At 40.9% G+C, this 13126-nt stretch overlaps 2 protein-coding genes across 6 annotated transcripts; both read right to left on the bottom strand.

Moving 5' to 3' along the window:
* Window positions 1-7: 7 nt before the first annotated feature.
* On the bottom strand, window positions 8-8728 carry ifi35 (interferon-induced protein 35). Of its 5 annotated transcripts, none has more exons than XM_056407134.1 (11): window positions 8650-8728; window positions 8363-8389; window positions 6399-6660; window positions 4982-5053; window positions 4462-4620; window positions 3570-3686; window positions 3351-3498; window positions 2247-2356; window positions 2007-2190; window positions 1762-1868; window positions 8-666 (listed from the first exon to the last, which is right to left on the bottom strand). In XM_056407134.1, the coding sequence occupies exons 2-11, from the start codon at window positions 8365-8367 to the stop codon at window positions 466-468; spliced, it is 1365 nt and encodes a 454-aa protein (XP_056263109.1). In that variant the 5' UTR covers window positions 8368-8389; window positions 8650-8728; the 3' UTR covers window positions 8-465. The 5 variants fall into 5 exon arrangements, with proteins under 5 accessions (XP_056263109.1, XP_056263111.1, XP_056263110.1 ...); XM_056407136.1 differs by having other exon boundaries at window positions 6408-6660; XM_056407135.1 differs by having other exon boundaries at window positions 6399-6657.
* A 1147-nt stretch (window positions 8729-9875) lies between these two features.
* Window positions 9876-13073, bottom strand: gstt2 (glutathione S-transferase theta 2). Its single transcript, XM_056407142.1, has 6 exons — window positions 12992-13073; window positions 12261-12535; window positions 11598-11685; window positions 11309-11459; window positions 10591-10767; window positions 9876-10487 (listed from the first exon to the last, which is right to left on the bottom strand). The coding sequence occupies exons 2-6, from the start codon at window positions 12523-12525 to the stop codon at window positions 10341-10343; spliced, it is 828 nt and encodes a 275-aa protein (XP_056263117.1). The 5' UTR covers window positions 12526-12535; window positions 12992-13073; the 3' UTR covers window positions 9876-10340.
* Between the last annotated feature and the right edge of the window lie 53 nt (window positions 13074-13126).

Raw genomic sequence — 13126 nt, 5'->3', positions numbered from 1 at the left:
AAACACATTTAAATCTTTGATTTTTTTTATTTATTTCCACATTTAAATAAATCATGTTCAGGGCTTTAGTATAAAGGAATTAATTATTTCCGCTGGTTGTCTTCAGATCACTTGAATTAACCATTTCCTCCTTTGTGAAGAAAACAAATACATTTTAATCTTTTTCTCCATTATTATAACAGATTCCTTGCAGCAACAGCAGGATATTTACATGTGTAATACAACTGCTTGAAGATGAATAATTCCTTATTGCACCGTTATAATCACACTATGTGCCATAATAATATTAGCTAAACAGAATAAACCCCAAACTATCTTCATGTCTGACTGTAGTAAATAAATCACCAGGAGCAACGAGCTGGAGGTTTGTTTTACGAAGTTTGAAAGCTCACTTTAAATTACCCAGACTCCCCTCTGATTGAACGTGAGACGCGCTCGTCTCTGGGGGCGGACCCCGCGGACGTCTCACTCCTCCTTGAAGTCGGCGCCCCCGAACACGGCCGAGGCGCGGCGGCCCGGCGGGTTGTACAGGAAGTGATCCACCTCTCCGCCGCCGTTGCCGCCTTTCTGGAAGTGGATCTCCAGCAGGTCCTGCAGGACCTCGGCCTCCATGACGTCGGGGATCCCCGTCAGAAGAACCGTCCGACGACAAACCGTCATCTTGGTCTGGGAACAACATATCAATATATATTTATTGATATATATAAATAAATATTTATTTAAAAATTATAGATTTAGATAAATGTATTTTTATTATTATTATATATTTATTGATAATATATATAAATGTATATATGTTATGTTATATATATGGATATAAAAATATTTATTTTCCAAATGGATATATATTTATATATTTATTTAGAAATAAGTGTTTTCATTTATGTATACATATTTATCAATAAATATGTATTTTTTTATGTCTATATATTTATTAATTATATATACATTAATTTCTAAATAATTGTATTTATTCATGAATAGATATGTATTTATATATATTTATAAATAAATATGTATTTATATATTCATTTATATTTATAAATAAATATGTGTAATATTTATTTATATATAAATATTTATAAATATATATTTATGTATAAATAAATATATATATATATATACACTACCGTTCAAAAGTTTGAGGTCACTTAGAAATGTCTATATTTTTCAAAGAAAAGCACTGTTTTTTCAATAAAGATAACATTAATCAGAAATATACTCTCTACATTGTTAATGTGGTAAATGACTATTCTAGGTGGAAACGTCTGGTTTCTAATGAAATATCTCCAGAGGTGTATAGAGGCCCATTTCCATCAACTGTCACTCCAGTGTTCTAATGGTACATTGTGTTTGCTAATCGCCTTAGAAGACTAATGTCTGATTAGAAAACCCTGGTGCAATTATGTTAGCACAGCTGAAAACAGTTATGCTGGTGATATAAGCTATACAACTGGCCTTCCTTTGAGCTTGAAGTTTGAAGAACAAAATTAATACTTCAAATATTAATCATTATTTCTAACCTTGTCAATGTCTTGACTACATTTTCTATTCAATTTTCAATTCATTTGATAAATAAAAGTGAGTTTTCATGGAAGACACGAAATTATCTGGATGACCCCAAACTTTTGAACGGTAGTGTATATATATATATCCTGTATATATATATATATGTATATATATAGACTATATATATATATATATTTATATATATATCGAAAACTATATCCAGCATGTCCTTCTCTACCCACTAAGGCTCACCTCTAAGTTGGTGACCTTCCCATTGAAGAAAGGAGTCACTCTGACTTTGTGCTTCTTGTGCGGCAGCGCCACCTCGTGGTGCTCCTTCTCCGTCAGGCGTTTGGCAACTAGAAAAAAGATTTGAACCAACATTATAAATACATCAACAACAACAACAACAACAAAGTAGTTCTTCTCCTTCCTCTGCACATCCTGCAAAAATGGCGTAATAAACATTAATATTAATATGACAAAGAGCGCCTCACCGCGGTCGTCCAGGAAGGCGATGACCACGCTGTGGGCGTCCGGCAGCAGCTCGCAGCGCTCCACCTCGCCGCCGCCGTGCCGCTGCTTGGAGAAGTGGATCTCCAGCTTGCTGAGCAGCGTGTCCGTGTCCATGGCCGGCAGCTCGGAGACCAGGATGTGCCACGGACTCACCTCGGTGTCGATCTGCAGGACATGAAGGAATACATTGGAGGAAGGGGGGGGGTGGGGGTCCACTGTACCTCCACCAGGCTGGGCAGCATCAGCCGCACCGGCCGGGCCTCCATGCTGATGCGGCAGTCCGGTCCCAGAGACACCCGATGCGTCCGGATGTCCAGGATCTTATTGGCCACTGATGAAGAGGAGGAGCACGGGAGATGTGTCAGAACCCGGGGGAACCCAGAGGAACCCGGGGGAACCCGGTCCCGACCTCAATGCCCCCCCTCAATGCCCCCCCCAACCCCTGAACCCCCACGATGAGCACAAATGTTTATTTTTAGACTTTTGAGGCTGTTTTGAACGCAGAGCTCCAAGAAGTAAATTAAAAATGTGTTTTACTTTCCCAGCTTCCACCGGTTGCCTCACGCTGAACGTCACACTGCTATGAATTGTGGGTAAAAGTCTGAAGACTCATGGAGAGGGTTCACAAAGGGCTCAAAACCCCCTAAAACAAGGCTCCCTCCCTCCTTTCTTTCTCTCTTTCCTTCCTTCCTTCCTTCATTTCTCCCTCTCTCCCTTCATTTCTTTTTTCCTTCCTTCCTTCTTCTATCCTTAATTTCTCCCTCCCTCCCTTCCTTCCTTCCTTCATTTCTATCTATCTTCCTTCCTTCCTTCCCTCCCTTCCTTCCTTCCTTCATTTCTATCTTCCGTCCTTCCTTCTACCTTCCTTCCTTCATTTCTCCCTCCCTCCCTTCCTTCCTTCCTTCATTTCTATCTATCTTCCTTCATTTCTCCCTTCCTTCCCTCCCTTCCTTCCTTCATTTCTATCTTCCGTCCTTCCTTCCTTCATTTCTCCCTCCCTCCCTTCCTTCCTTCCTTCATTTCTATCTATCTATCTTCCTTCCTTCCTTCATTTCTCCCTCCCTCCTTCCTTCCTTCCCTCCCTTCCTTCCTTCATTTCTATCTTCCGTCCTTCCTTCTACCTTCCTTCCTTCATTTCTCCCTCCCCCTTCCCTTCCTTCCTTCATTTCTATCTATCTTCCTTCCTTCCCTCCTTATGCTGCCATTGACTAACTTGTATTACTAATGTTGAAGCTTTATTGGGGTAAAACATTTTAAATGATTTTTTGTGTGTAGATCTTCTTCCTCTTTCCCGACTTCAGAAGAACGGAAAACCCAAAACTCGCCCACTTCCTCCTCGAAGGTGACGAGCACCGAGCCGCCCTCCATCGGGTAAACGACACGCGGCGCCATGGCAAACGCTCCGGCTGCGAGATCCGCCGAGCCCGTCGAGCCCGTGAAGACCACCGGCCTCTCCGGGGCGGCGGTGAACACCTGGAACACAAAAAGGGGGCGGGGTCAACGCACGGCGGCGGTGGGGCGGCGGCAAAGCGGGTCAGACGTACGTCGGCCTGCTGCTGCTGCTGCTCGATGTCGGCCTCCTGCCTCTTCAGGGCTTCCTGAACTCTCCAGATCTCCTCCGTCAACTCGCTCTCCGTCCTCTTCATCTCGATCACCTTCGCCTGCAGGACAGAGATACTTCAGGTGCATCACGTAAGAAGCAACCTCCGACCAATGGGGAACTAATAAAACCTCCGTATCTCTTTTTTTATTGTACGTTTTCAATTTTTTCTTTTACTTTTTTTATCGTCGAAGAACCAGACAATAAGAACGAGACAATAAGAACCAGACAGTAAGAACCAGACAGTAAGAACCAGACAAAAAGAACCAGACAGTAAGAACCAGACAATAAGAACCAGACAGTAAGAACCAGACAATAAGAACCAGACAGTAAGAACCAGACAGTAAGAACCAGACAATAAGAACCAGACAGTAAGAACCAGACAATAAGAACCAGACAGTAAGAACCAGACAGTAAGAACCAGACAGTAAGAACCAGACAGTAAGAACCAGACAATAAGAACCAGACAGTAAGAACCAGACAATAAGAACCAGACAGTCAGAACCAGACAGTAAGAACCAGACAGTAAGAACCAGACAGTAAGAACCAGACAGTAAGAACCAGACAGTAAGAACCAGACAGTCAGAACCAGACAGTAAGAACCAGACAGTAAGAACCAGACAATAAGAACCAGACAGTCAGAACCAGACAGTAAGAACCAGACAGTAAGAACCAGACAATAAGAACCAGACAGTCAGAACCAGACAGTAAGAACCAGACAATAAGAACCAGACAGTCAGAACCAGACAGTAAGAACCAGACAGTAAGAACCAGACAGTCAGAACCAGACAGTAAGAACCAGACAGTCAGAACCAGACAGTCAGAACCAGACCCACCTTTTCTATTCCAATCTGCTCTTCGTTGGAGCAGTGGCCCTCGATCAGATCCCGGAGCAGTTTTTTCGAGCGCTGCCTGAACTTCTGAGCCATGTCCAGCTGGGCGTCCCGGTCGGCGACCGTGTCCCGCTGCTCCTGGATCAGCTCGTCATGTTTTGTCTGTGGACAGACACGCGAGCTGCGTTCAGTAACATCTCGTCTTTGTCGCTTTGCAGCTTTAGACTTTCAGCATATTTCACATCCTGGTACTTCGACATCATCAAAATACGATCACACAGATTATATCCGTACTGCGTCTTTAAAACTTTATTTGCATTGTGTGCCTTTTGTGTGTAGAGTCTAGCATTTAGACACATGTGTATCCATGTGAAACACATCTACGTCAAAACACATCAGTATAAATGTATATGACACAGGTATTTTGTTCTAAATCTCTACATTCTGTTTTCATGGACAAGTCTACCTGTGGAAGTATACAACCTGTGTATTTAAAACACTGAAGTACTCTGAGGAGTTTCACCTTGTAGAAGGCGATGGAAGTCTTGATCTCCTCCAAACTGTCCGGGGACATCTTTATGATCTCCAACGACTCCTGAAACACCAAATACACCATGGCTACAAATAAATAAAACAAATAGGCACACAATATATTTATGTTCATATATATATATATGAAAATAAATGAAACAAATAGGTACATAATATATTTATTTATTTATATACATTATACATCTATATATTAGGGATGCACCGATCTGATCGGCGCCGATCCATATCGGCCGATATTCCCATTATCGGTTTTGATCGGCGTTCTCAAAACGGCCGATCAGATGACGTAACATCTGCGAGAACTATCAGACGTTTCAATCGCAGCGCACCGCAACTGAGACGATGCGCCCGGCGAGGGCCGCAGAGGTCAGAGGTCCACGAGGGGATCCTCACCACCGAGCGGCGTCCCCGTCCCCCGAGTTGAATCACTGGGTCAACTCAGCCGACTCTCACATGTCTGCCTCTATAGACTGATGCTCACGGTAAACGCATTCGATCAGGAGCGCGCGAGGGTTTTGATAAAGTTAGCGGAAGGATTTAAGTGACAACATCCGGTTTTGCAAAGTTAGTGGAAAGAACCACGTGAAACAACATCCATTTTTCAAAATAAGATGTTGACAAATCATTCACTAGCATATAAAAGTAAACAATGAACTGATTTTGTATCTTTATAGATCGTTTCTGAGATTTAGCTTAAATTATGCTAACATTAAAACATTTTTACTGTACCAAGGAAGAGTTTATAAAAATAAGTCAGACTTTTGTATGTTAAACAAAGTCCTGTAAATAGATTTCCCCAAGAGTTCCAGGAAATGAATAATGCAGATGTGTTCCATACATATCTGAAATCCCCTACAATAGCAATCAAACAATTTTAATGTCTCAATTAGGACATTTTTCAAAGTAAAAGTCCTAAATGTTTAAAGAAATCTGTAATTTCTTTAATGTTTGAGTTGCTTTATATATGTATTTCCTCATAGTCCTAGGCAATAATGCTACACAATAAATAGAATGCTTCAATCGACACCGTGATCGGTGATCGGTATTATCGGTGATCGGCAGATACCGATTTCAGTGATCGGCGATCGGTGATCGGCACCAAAAACCTGATCGGTGCATCTCAACTATATATATATATATATATATATATTTATATATATATATGGGGGAAAAAATAAAAAATGGTACATAATATATTTATATATATATAGATAAATATATATATATATGAAAGAAAATAAAACAAATAGGTACATAATATATTTATTTATTGATATACATTATACATATATATAGATATATTAGGGCTGTCAGCGTTAACGCGTTAATCTATGCGATTAATTTGGCCGTGTTAACGCACTAAAATATTTTAACGCAATTAACGCAACTTTGTTTACTTCGGGTGTCGTTGAAGTTGTTTCACTCCTCTGAGTGTCAAACCGCGGCAGTCCGCCTCCTTCCTCCCGTCTGCTCCTCAATATCCACAGAGAAGCAGAGGGCGACGTGTCGGTGACGCGGGGCGGAAGGTGCGGGGGACATCTTTTTTTCTTCTCCGCCCCGATGCGCGCGCACACACGCCGGCATGGAGCTCTGCGGCGCGACGGAGAGCCGAGAAGAGTGACCGACACGTGGAGACAGAATGACATGCTGCTGGAGAGACGACCAACAACAGACGTTTAGTTTAATAAAGAACAAAGACGTCTTTAAGGAAAGGCGCTATAGAGAACATGACAGGGGGGCGGGGCCTCACCCTGATAGAATGGTGGGGAAACACTGGGATGTGTCACATGCAAAAGACTTTAAAAGGTGAATTTACATTGTTTTATAAAATCGAGAAAATGAGCCCAGCCTCCAGAGGGTTAACATGACATATTTGAATGTCAGTCAGTTACCAAGGTCACTGGTTCTGCTGTTGTTCAGTGTTAAAGATGACAGGACCAATGGGGTCTCTAATACACCTTTTCTTACTAATCTGATGTTTCACTGAAGAAACAATTTATCATCCACAATATTAAATACCTCGCTGGCACTTTATAGGTAGAAGCCTCTTTGAAAACACAGCTCTGTGTGAAGTTTTGTCTTTAAAAAGATTAATCGCGATTAATTAATCGCAATTTCAAAATGTGCGATTAATTAGTTAATTTTTTTTAATCGATTGACAGCCCTAATATATATATATATATATTTATATAGATATATATATGTGTGTGTGTGTGTGTTGATGACCCATCAAGAGGAGCGTTGAGGTAAGTCGACAAGGAGGACAAGTTAGTAAGAAAGTGAAAGTAAAAGGTGGAAAGTACTGCGATTGAGTTAATCAGTTATACTGTACTTGTACTTTACTTAAGTATTTCAATTCGATCCCACTTTATACTTTTACACCACTATATATATTTGAAGGAGTAAGTGTTTTTTCTGATTCAGATTATTAATACAAAAGAAAATAACAAGAACAAAAATCAACATATATATATACAGGACTGTCTCAGAAAATTAGAATATTGTGATAAAGTTCTTTATTTTCTGTAATGCAATTAAAAAAACAAAAATGTCATGCATTCTGGATTCATTACAAATCAACTGAAATATTGCAAGCCTTTTATTCTTTTAATATTGCTGATTATGGCTTACAGCTTAAGAAAACTCTAAAATCCTATCTCATAAAATTTTAATATTTCCTCAGACCAAGTAAAAAAAAAGATTTCTAACAGCTGAGTGTTTGTCAAGGCTCAGAAACCCTTGCAGGTGTTTCGAGTTAATTAGACAATTCAAGTGATTTGTTTAATACCCTACTAGTATACTTTTTCATGATATTCTAATATTTAGAGATAGGATATTTGAGTTTTCTTAAGCTGTGCATAATCAGCAATATTAAAAGAATAAAAGGCTTGCAATATTTCAGTTGATTTGTAATGAATCCAGAATGCATGACATTTTTGTTTATTTAATTGCATTACAGAAAATAAAGAACTTCATCACAATATTCTAATTTTCTGAGACAGTCCTGTATATGTTGATTTTTGTTCTTGTTATTTTATATATATATATATATATATATGTTGATTTTTGTTCTTGTTATTTTATATATATATATATATATATATATATATATATTATTGTGTAAGTTGGGGCACAATGAGTACTTTCATGTTTAAGGAGATTGTTAAGATAGTTTTCTTTTAATACTTTTACTTTAAACAACTTTTTATATATATATATATATATGTACATAAATATATTGTGGAACAAAGTACGTTAAAGAACCGTTCCAGACACATTTGGTAAGTAGGGCCTATTATGTATCTTTAACAACAACATCATGAACACTCGAAGAAGCAAAAGGACGTCTCACCTCATCTGAAGACATGGTGAAAGTAATCTGGAATACATGGAAACATTAGTTTCGTAGCATGTTGTTAAATTTAAAACAAATATAATTCAGTTTAAAACCTTCCGGCCTATATAAATTCCAGCCTCACACACCTCACGCGCCTCTTCCAGGCTCTTGAAATACGTGGGAATAACTTTATACAGGTCCCGATCGACGGGCCCTGAAGTATCTAACTTCTGACACGTTCATAATAAATATGTTGGATTAAACTCGTCTTTGTTAGTTAGTTTAGTTTTTTAATAACTTACCTCCAGCCACCGAGCCGAGTTGTGAAGTCACTGCTTCTCTCTTTCGGTTTCTTTTTCCCAGCAGCGGGTGAGTGCTGCGTTCAGGTGCTGTCGGAAATTGCGTCACATTTTTAAAAAAGCACACGGGAGGACCGGGAGTGGATTTTTTACTTTTGAATATCACGACTAATATTTAGTTATATGGTATCAATATAATACTTATTGACCAATATCCTTTGTTAGCACGCTTTATTATCTTATTCTGCCGCTGAAGTCGCGCATGCGCATACCGTCCACTGATCAGATTTAGACTCGCTACAGAAAATATACTTTTTACTCCAAATATCTTGCAACTAACTAGCCTTTGCTCTGGTCTTTTAAATAAAGTAAAAGCAGCGATACAACAGTGCATAAAAAGCTTCACTTAATGACTTTACATTCAAATATGATGTTGTTGATCCTATATGTGTTGATCCTTTCTGTCTTTAGGACTTTAGCCCTTTGCTGCTGTGATCCTGAACATGTCCCCACTGCGGGACTAATAAAGTTGTATCTTATCTTATCTCTTATCTTTTACCTTTCGTGACATACTATAATACTATGTTTTAAATTTTCATCACTTTAAAACTTGAAGTACTTTATTACATACATTTTCTTTTTTAATTTTCATTATATATTTGTTTTACCTTTCATGACACACTATGATCTTACTTTTTCATGACACATTAGATTTTTTTATGACATATTACTTTTTTGTAACTTTTCCGGACATTATATTACTTTTTTAAAACATTTTTTACTTTTTAAAATATACTATACATATAACCCTAACCCTTAAAAAAAACTTTTCATGACATACAAAATATTTGTTTTACTTTTTATGATATATGATTGTTTTACCTTAAATTGAGTTTACTTTTTGTGTTTCTTTACGTTTTATGATACACTATAATATGATTGTTTTATTATTTATTAACATACTATAATATTTGTTTTAATGTTCATGACATAATATTAAATTTTATGAAATACTAGAACTACTTCATTTTGTACTTTTCATTACATACCAAATTATTTTTGTTTTAATGATTTTTACTTTTCATGACATGATGCTTTTTTACTTTTCTAATACTAATACATGAAAGACATGACTCATCGATCAAAGCTTCTGAAACTGAAGACAAATAGAATAAGGAGTGATGAGGCTGCAGGACAACAACATAGAGACAGAGGAGTAAACAAATAAGCACATCTCAACAGTTTTATTCTCATTTTGCAAAATGTGATCATTAAACATCTTATTTACATTATAGTTCAATCATGTGATCACTAAGCTGAGAGCTGATTGGAGGAAAGGCTGTGACATCACCTGGTCTCATTAATGTCAGTCAGAATCAATCAAGTCGATCAGTTACTTATTGGACTTAAAGACTTAAAGACATGGACTTACAGACTTATAACATTAAGGCTGATTCTGGCTGAGGATGTCATGTCGTTTGTGACAGTGGTGCATTGTGGGCCGGCGCGATCTATTCCACTGGTAAATCGATAGCATTAGGATCACGTGGTGATTACATAATGTTTTGCCTATTACAATAGAAATATTAACACAGATCTGTGAGTTTCTTCCGGCCCCCAAACCTCTCTACATCTGTCTCTGGCCGACGGTTGGCTCCGCCCCCGGTGAGGTGCGTCTCGGTGCCTCTGTGACGTCACAGCTTGGCCGCGCGGCGGTCTCTGAGGGCGTACAGGACGGCGTGCGCTCGGTCGAACGCGTCGCCGACGGCCGCCTGGACTCTGCTCCTCCAGCGCTGCAGCTGGGGACGCCGCTGCAGGACGTCTCTGCCCGCCCCTAAAGGCTGCGGAGACACACACTGAGCACGCTCAGAACCCTGCGACCCAACACTAAGCCCCGCCTCCAACAATAGATGATCAATATCTGAACCAATCGGAGCCCCCGACCTGCATGAGCTCACAGACGGCGAGGAGGTCGGCCACGCTGACGTCATCGCCGCACAGGAAGGGCTGCCGGCGCAGAAACATGGACTCCAGTCGGTCCAGAGTGTCCTCCAGCTCAGCGAGGGCGCGAAACAAGCGCTCCTCGTCCACCGCGGAGCCAGTCTGAAGCGGGATGAGGACCTGAGACGGAGACGGGTGGAGACAGAGGCAGGCGGGTGGAGTCAGAGAGGCAAGTGGAGACAGACAGGTGGAGTCAACAAGACAGGTGGAGACAGCAAGACAGACGGGTGGAGCAAGACAGGTGGAGTCAGAGCAACAGGTGGAGACAGACGGGTGGAGTCAACGAGACAGGTGGAGACAGCAAGACAGACGGCTGGAGCAAGACAGGTGGAGTCAGAGAGACAAGTGGAGACAGACGGGTGGAGTCAACGAGACAGGTGGAGACAGCAAGACAGCCGGGTGGAGCAAGACAGGTGGAGTCAGAGAGACAAGTGGAGACAGATAGGTTGAATTAAACAAGACAGTCGGAGACAGACAGACGGGTGGAGACAGAGACAGACGGGTGGAGACAGACACGTGGAGTCAGAGAAACAGGTGGAGACAGACGGGTGGAGTCACCGAGACAGGTGGAGACAGCAAGACAGCCGGGTGGAGCAAGACAGGTGGAGTCAGAGAGACGAGTGGAGACAGACAGACGGGTGGAGACAGACAGGTGTGGTACCTCCAGTAGAAACACTTTCGCAGCATGAGGGCGGGTGTTGGTGTGATGCCAGGCCGTGTACTCGTCCACTCTGGCTCGTCTCTCTGGTTGCCGTGGATACCAGTGCTCCGGGACATTGTGCCTCGTGCACAGGTACTTCATGATGGCGTCACTACAACACACACAACTTCCTTTATACAACAATAAGATAGAAGAAGAAGAAGAGCAGAAGGATGAAGAAGAACAAGAAGAAGAACAAGAACAACTTCGTTCCTTTAAGAGCGCGCACAGTGTGTGCGCATGCGCGTACCTTTCGGTGAGCACGAACCCGTTGTCCTCCAGAACCGGAACCTTCTGCATCGGGTTCAGTTCGGTGAAGTCCGGAGTCCGGTGCTCTCCTGGAAACGCCAGATCACATCACGCACTTTAAAGTCGGTTCCGGTCGGTTCCGGCAACGAGACACCGCTTATTGGTTTATTTATTTATGCTGAATAAAAATTACTTTTCGACTTTTCATCTTCGCTTCAATTCATATATAAAAAAGTCAGAAGTTTACAAATCTCACAATTTAAAAAACGGTCCTAATTTCAATGGAGTTCTGTGTTACGCAATGAGAGCAAAGTTCTCCAGGGCAAAGGTCACGGACACCGCAGAGGCTCCAAACTGCTACCCGACCGGTTAACGGTCCGGTAGACCCGGTGTTACGGTTTAAGAAGCGACCGTGTTAACTGACGACGTTAAACCAACGCGTTGGTATAGTTACAGACAGCTGTGACACTATGAAGAGAATACGTATAGCTGTCCTCGTGAGTATAGTATATATTATAATGTATATGAGAGGGGTTGATACTTCATGACTAAATTAAACCAAGTGGCATTCACGAGGACAGCTAGGCGTGAAAAGTCGCCAGTTAACAGGGTCGCCTGTTAAACTGTAACACCGGTTACCCGTCCGGTAGTGAGCCCCGGTTACCTTTCCTCAGGGCCACGGTGCGGACGGTGTGCGGGATGCCGTTGCAGTCGAGCAGGATGTGAATCGCCCGGCATGGCTGCGACAGGAGGTCCAGATGCACCTCCACCAACCGGCGTGTTGCCATGGAAACTGGGTTCGATTTAACGGTGAAACAACCGGTGAGATAAATAACAAACAGCTGCTCTTCTTCCTCCTCGGCGCGCGTCTGCAGCCTCGGGATCCAGCTGCTCTGCTGCGCCCCTGCCGGACACTCCGCGCACTGCATCGGGCTCACACTGAAGAATGTATTTTTAATAAATACAATTATTATATAAATATATGGTGTGTATGTAAAAATGTAATAAATAATACAATTATTTTGTATATATAAAATCAGTTAATTATGTATTAAAGAAAACAAAATGTTTTAATTATATATATATATAATTAAAACATAAAGAAAACTAAATGTTTTAATTATATATATATAATTAAAACATTTAGTTTTCTTTATTTTGAGTAAATATGTCTTCCTTACTGACAGTAAAAAAAGTGTACTTTTGTGTGTAGTTTGTATATCACGTGTAAAGTTATTAATAATCTGGTTCAATCTACAAATATAAAACTAACTATGAAATAAAGAACTGACTTCACATTCAAATGATTAACACAATGAGTTTAAAGACAGTCAGTGAAACAGAGTTCTATCACGTTACGAGTTCTGGAAGACTTTGAACATTAAAGGCGGAGACCTAACTTTGACCTGGGGGACTCATTAAACTCCTCCAGGAAGGGAGGGGGACCAGGTCCAGTCCTGGCTGGTCGGAGTCCGGGTCCTCGGTCTCCTGGAGAGGAAGAGGTCACAGAGAGACAACCAAATAAGAGGA

This window comes from Pseudoliparis swirei, chromosome 23 (genome assembly GCF_029220125.1).
Source record: "Pseudoliparis swirei isolate HS2019 ecotype Mariana Trench chromosome 23, NWPU_hadal_v1, whole genome shotgun sequence".
Lineage (NCBI taxonomy): Eukaryota > Metazoa > Chordata > Actinopteri > Perciformes > Liparidae > Pseudoliparis > Pseudoliparis swirei.
The sequence above is the reverse complement of the archived record's forward strand: the minus strand, read 5'-3'. Positions and strand labels throughout refer to the sequence as shown.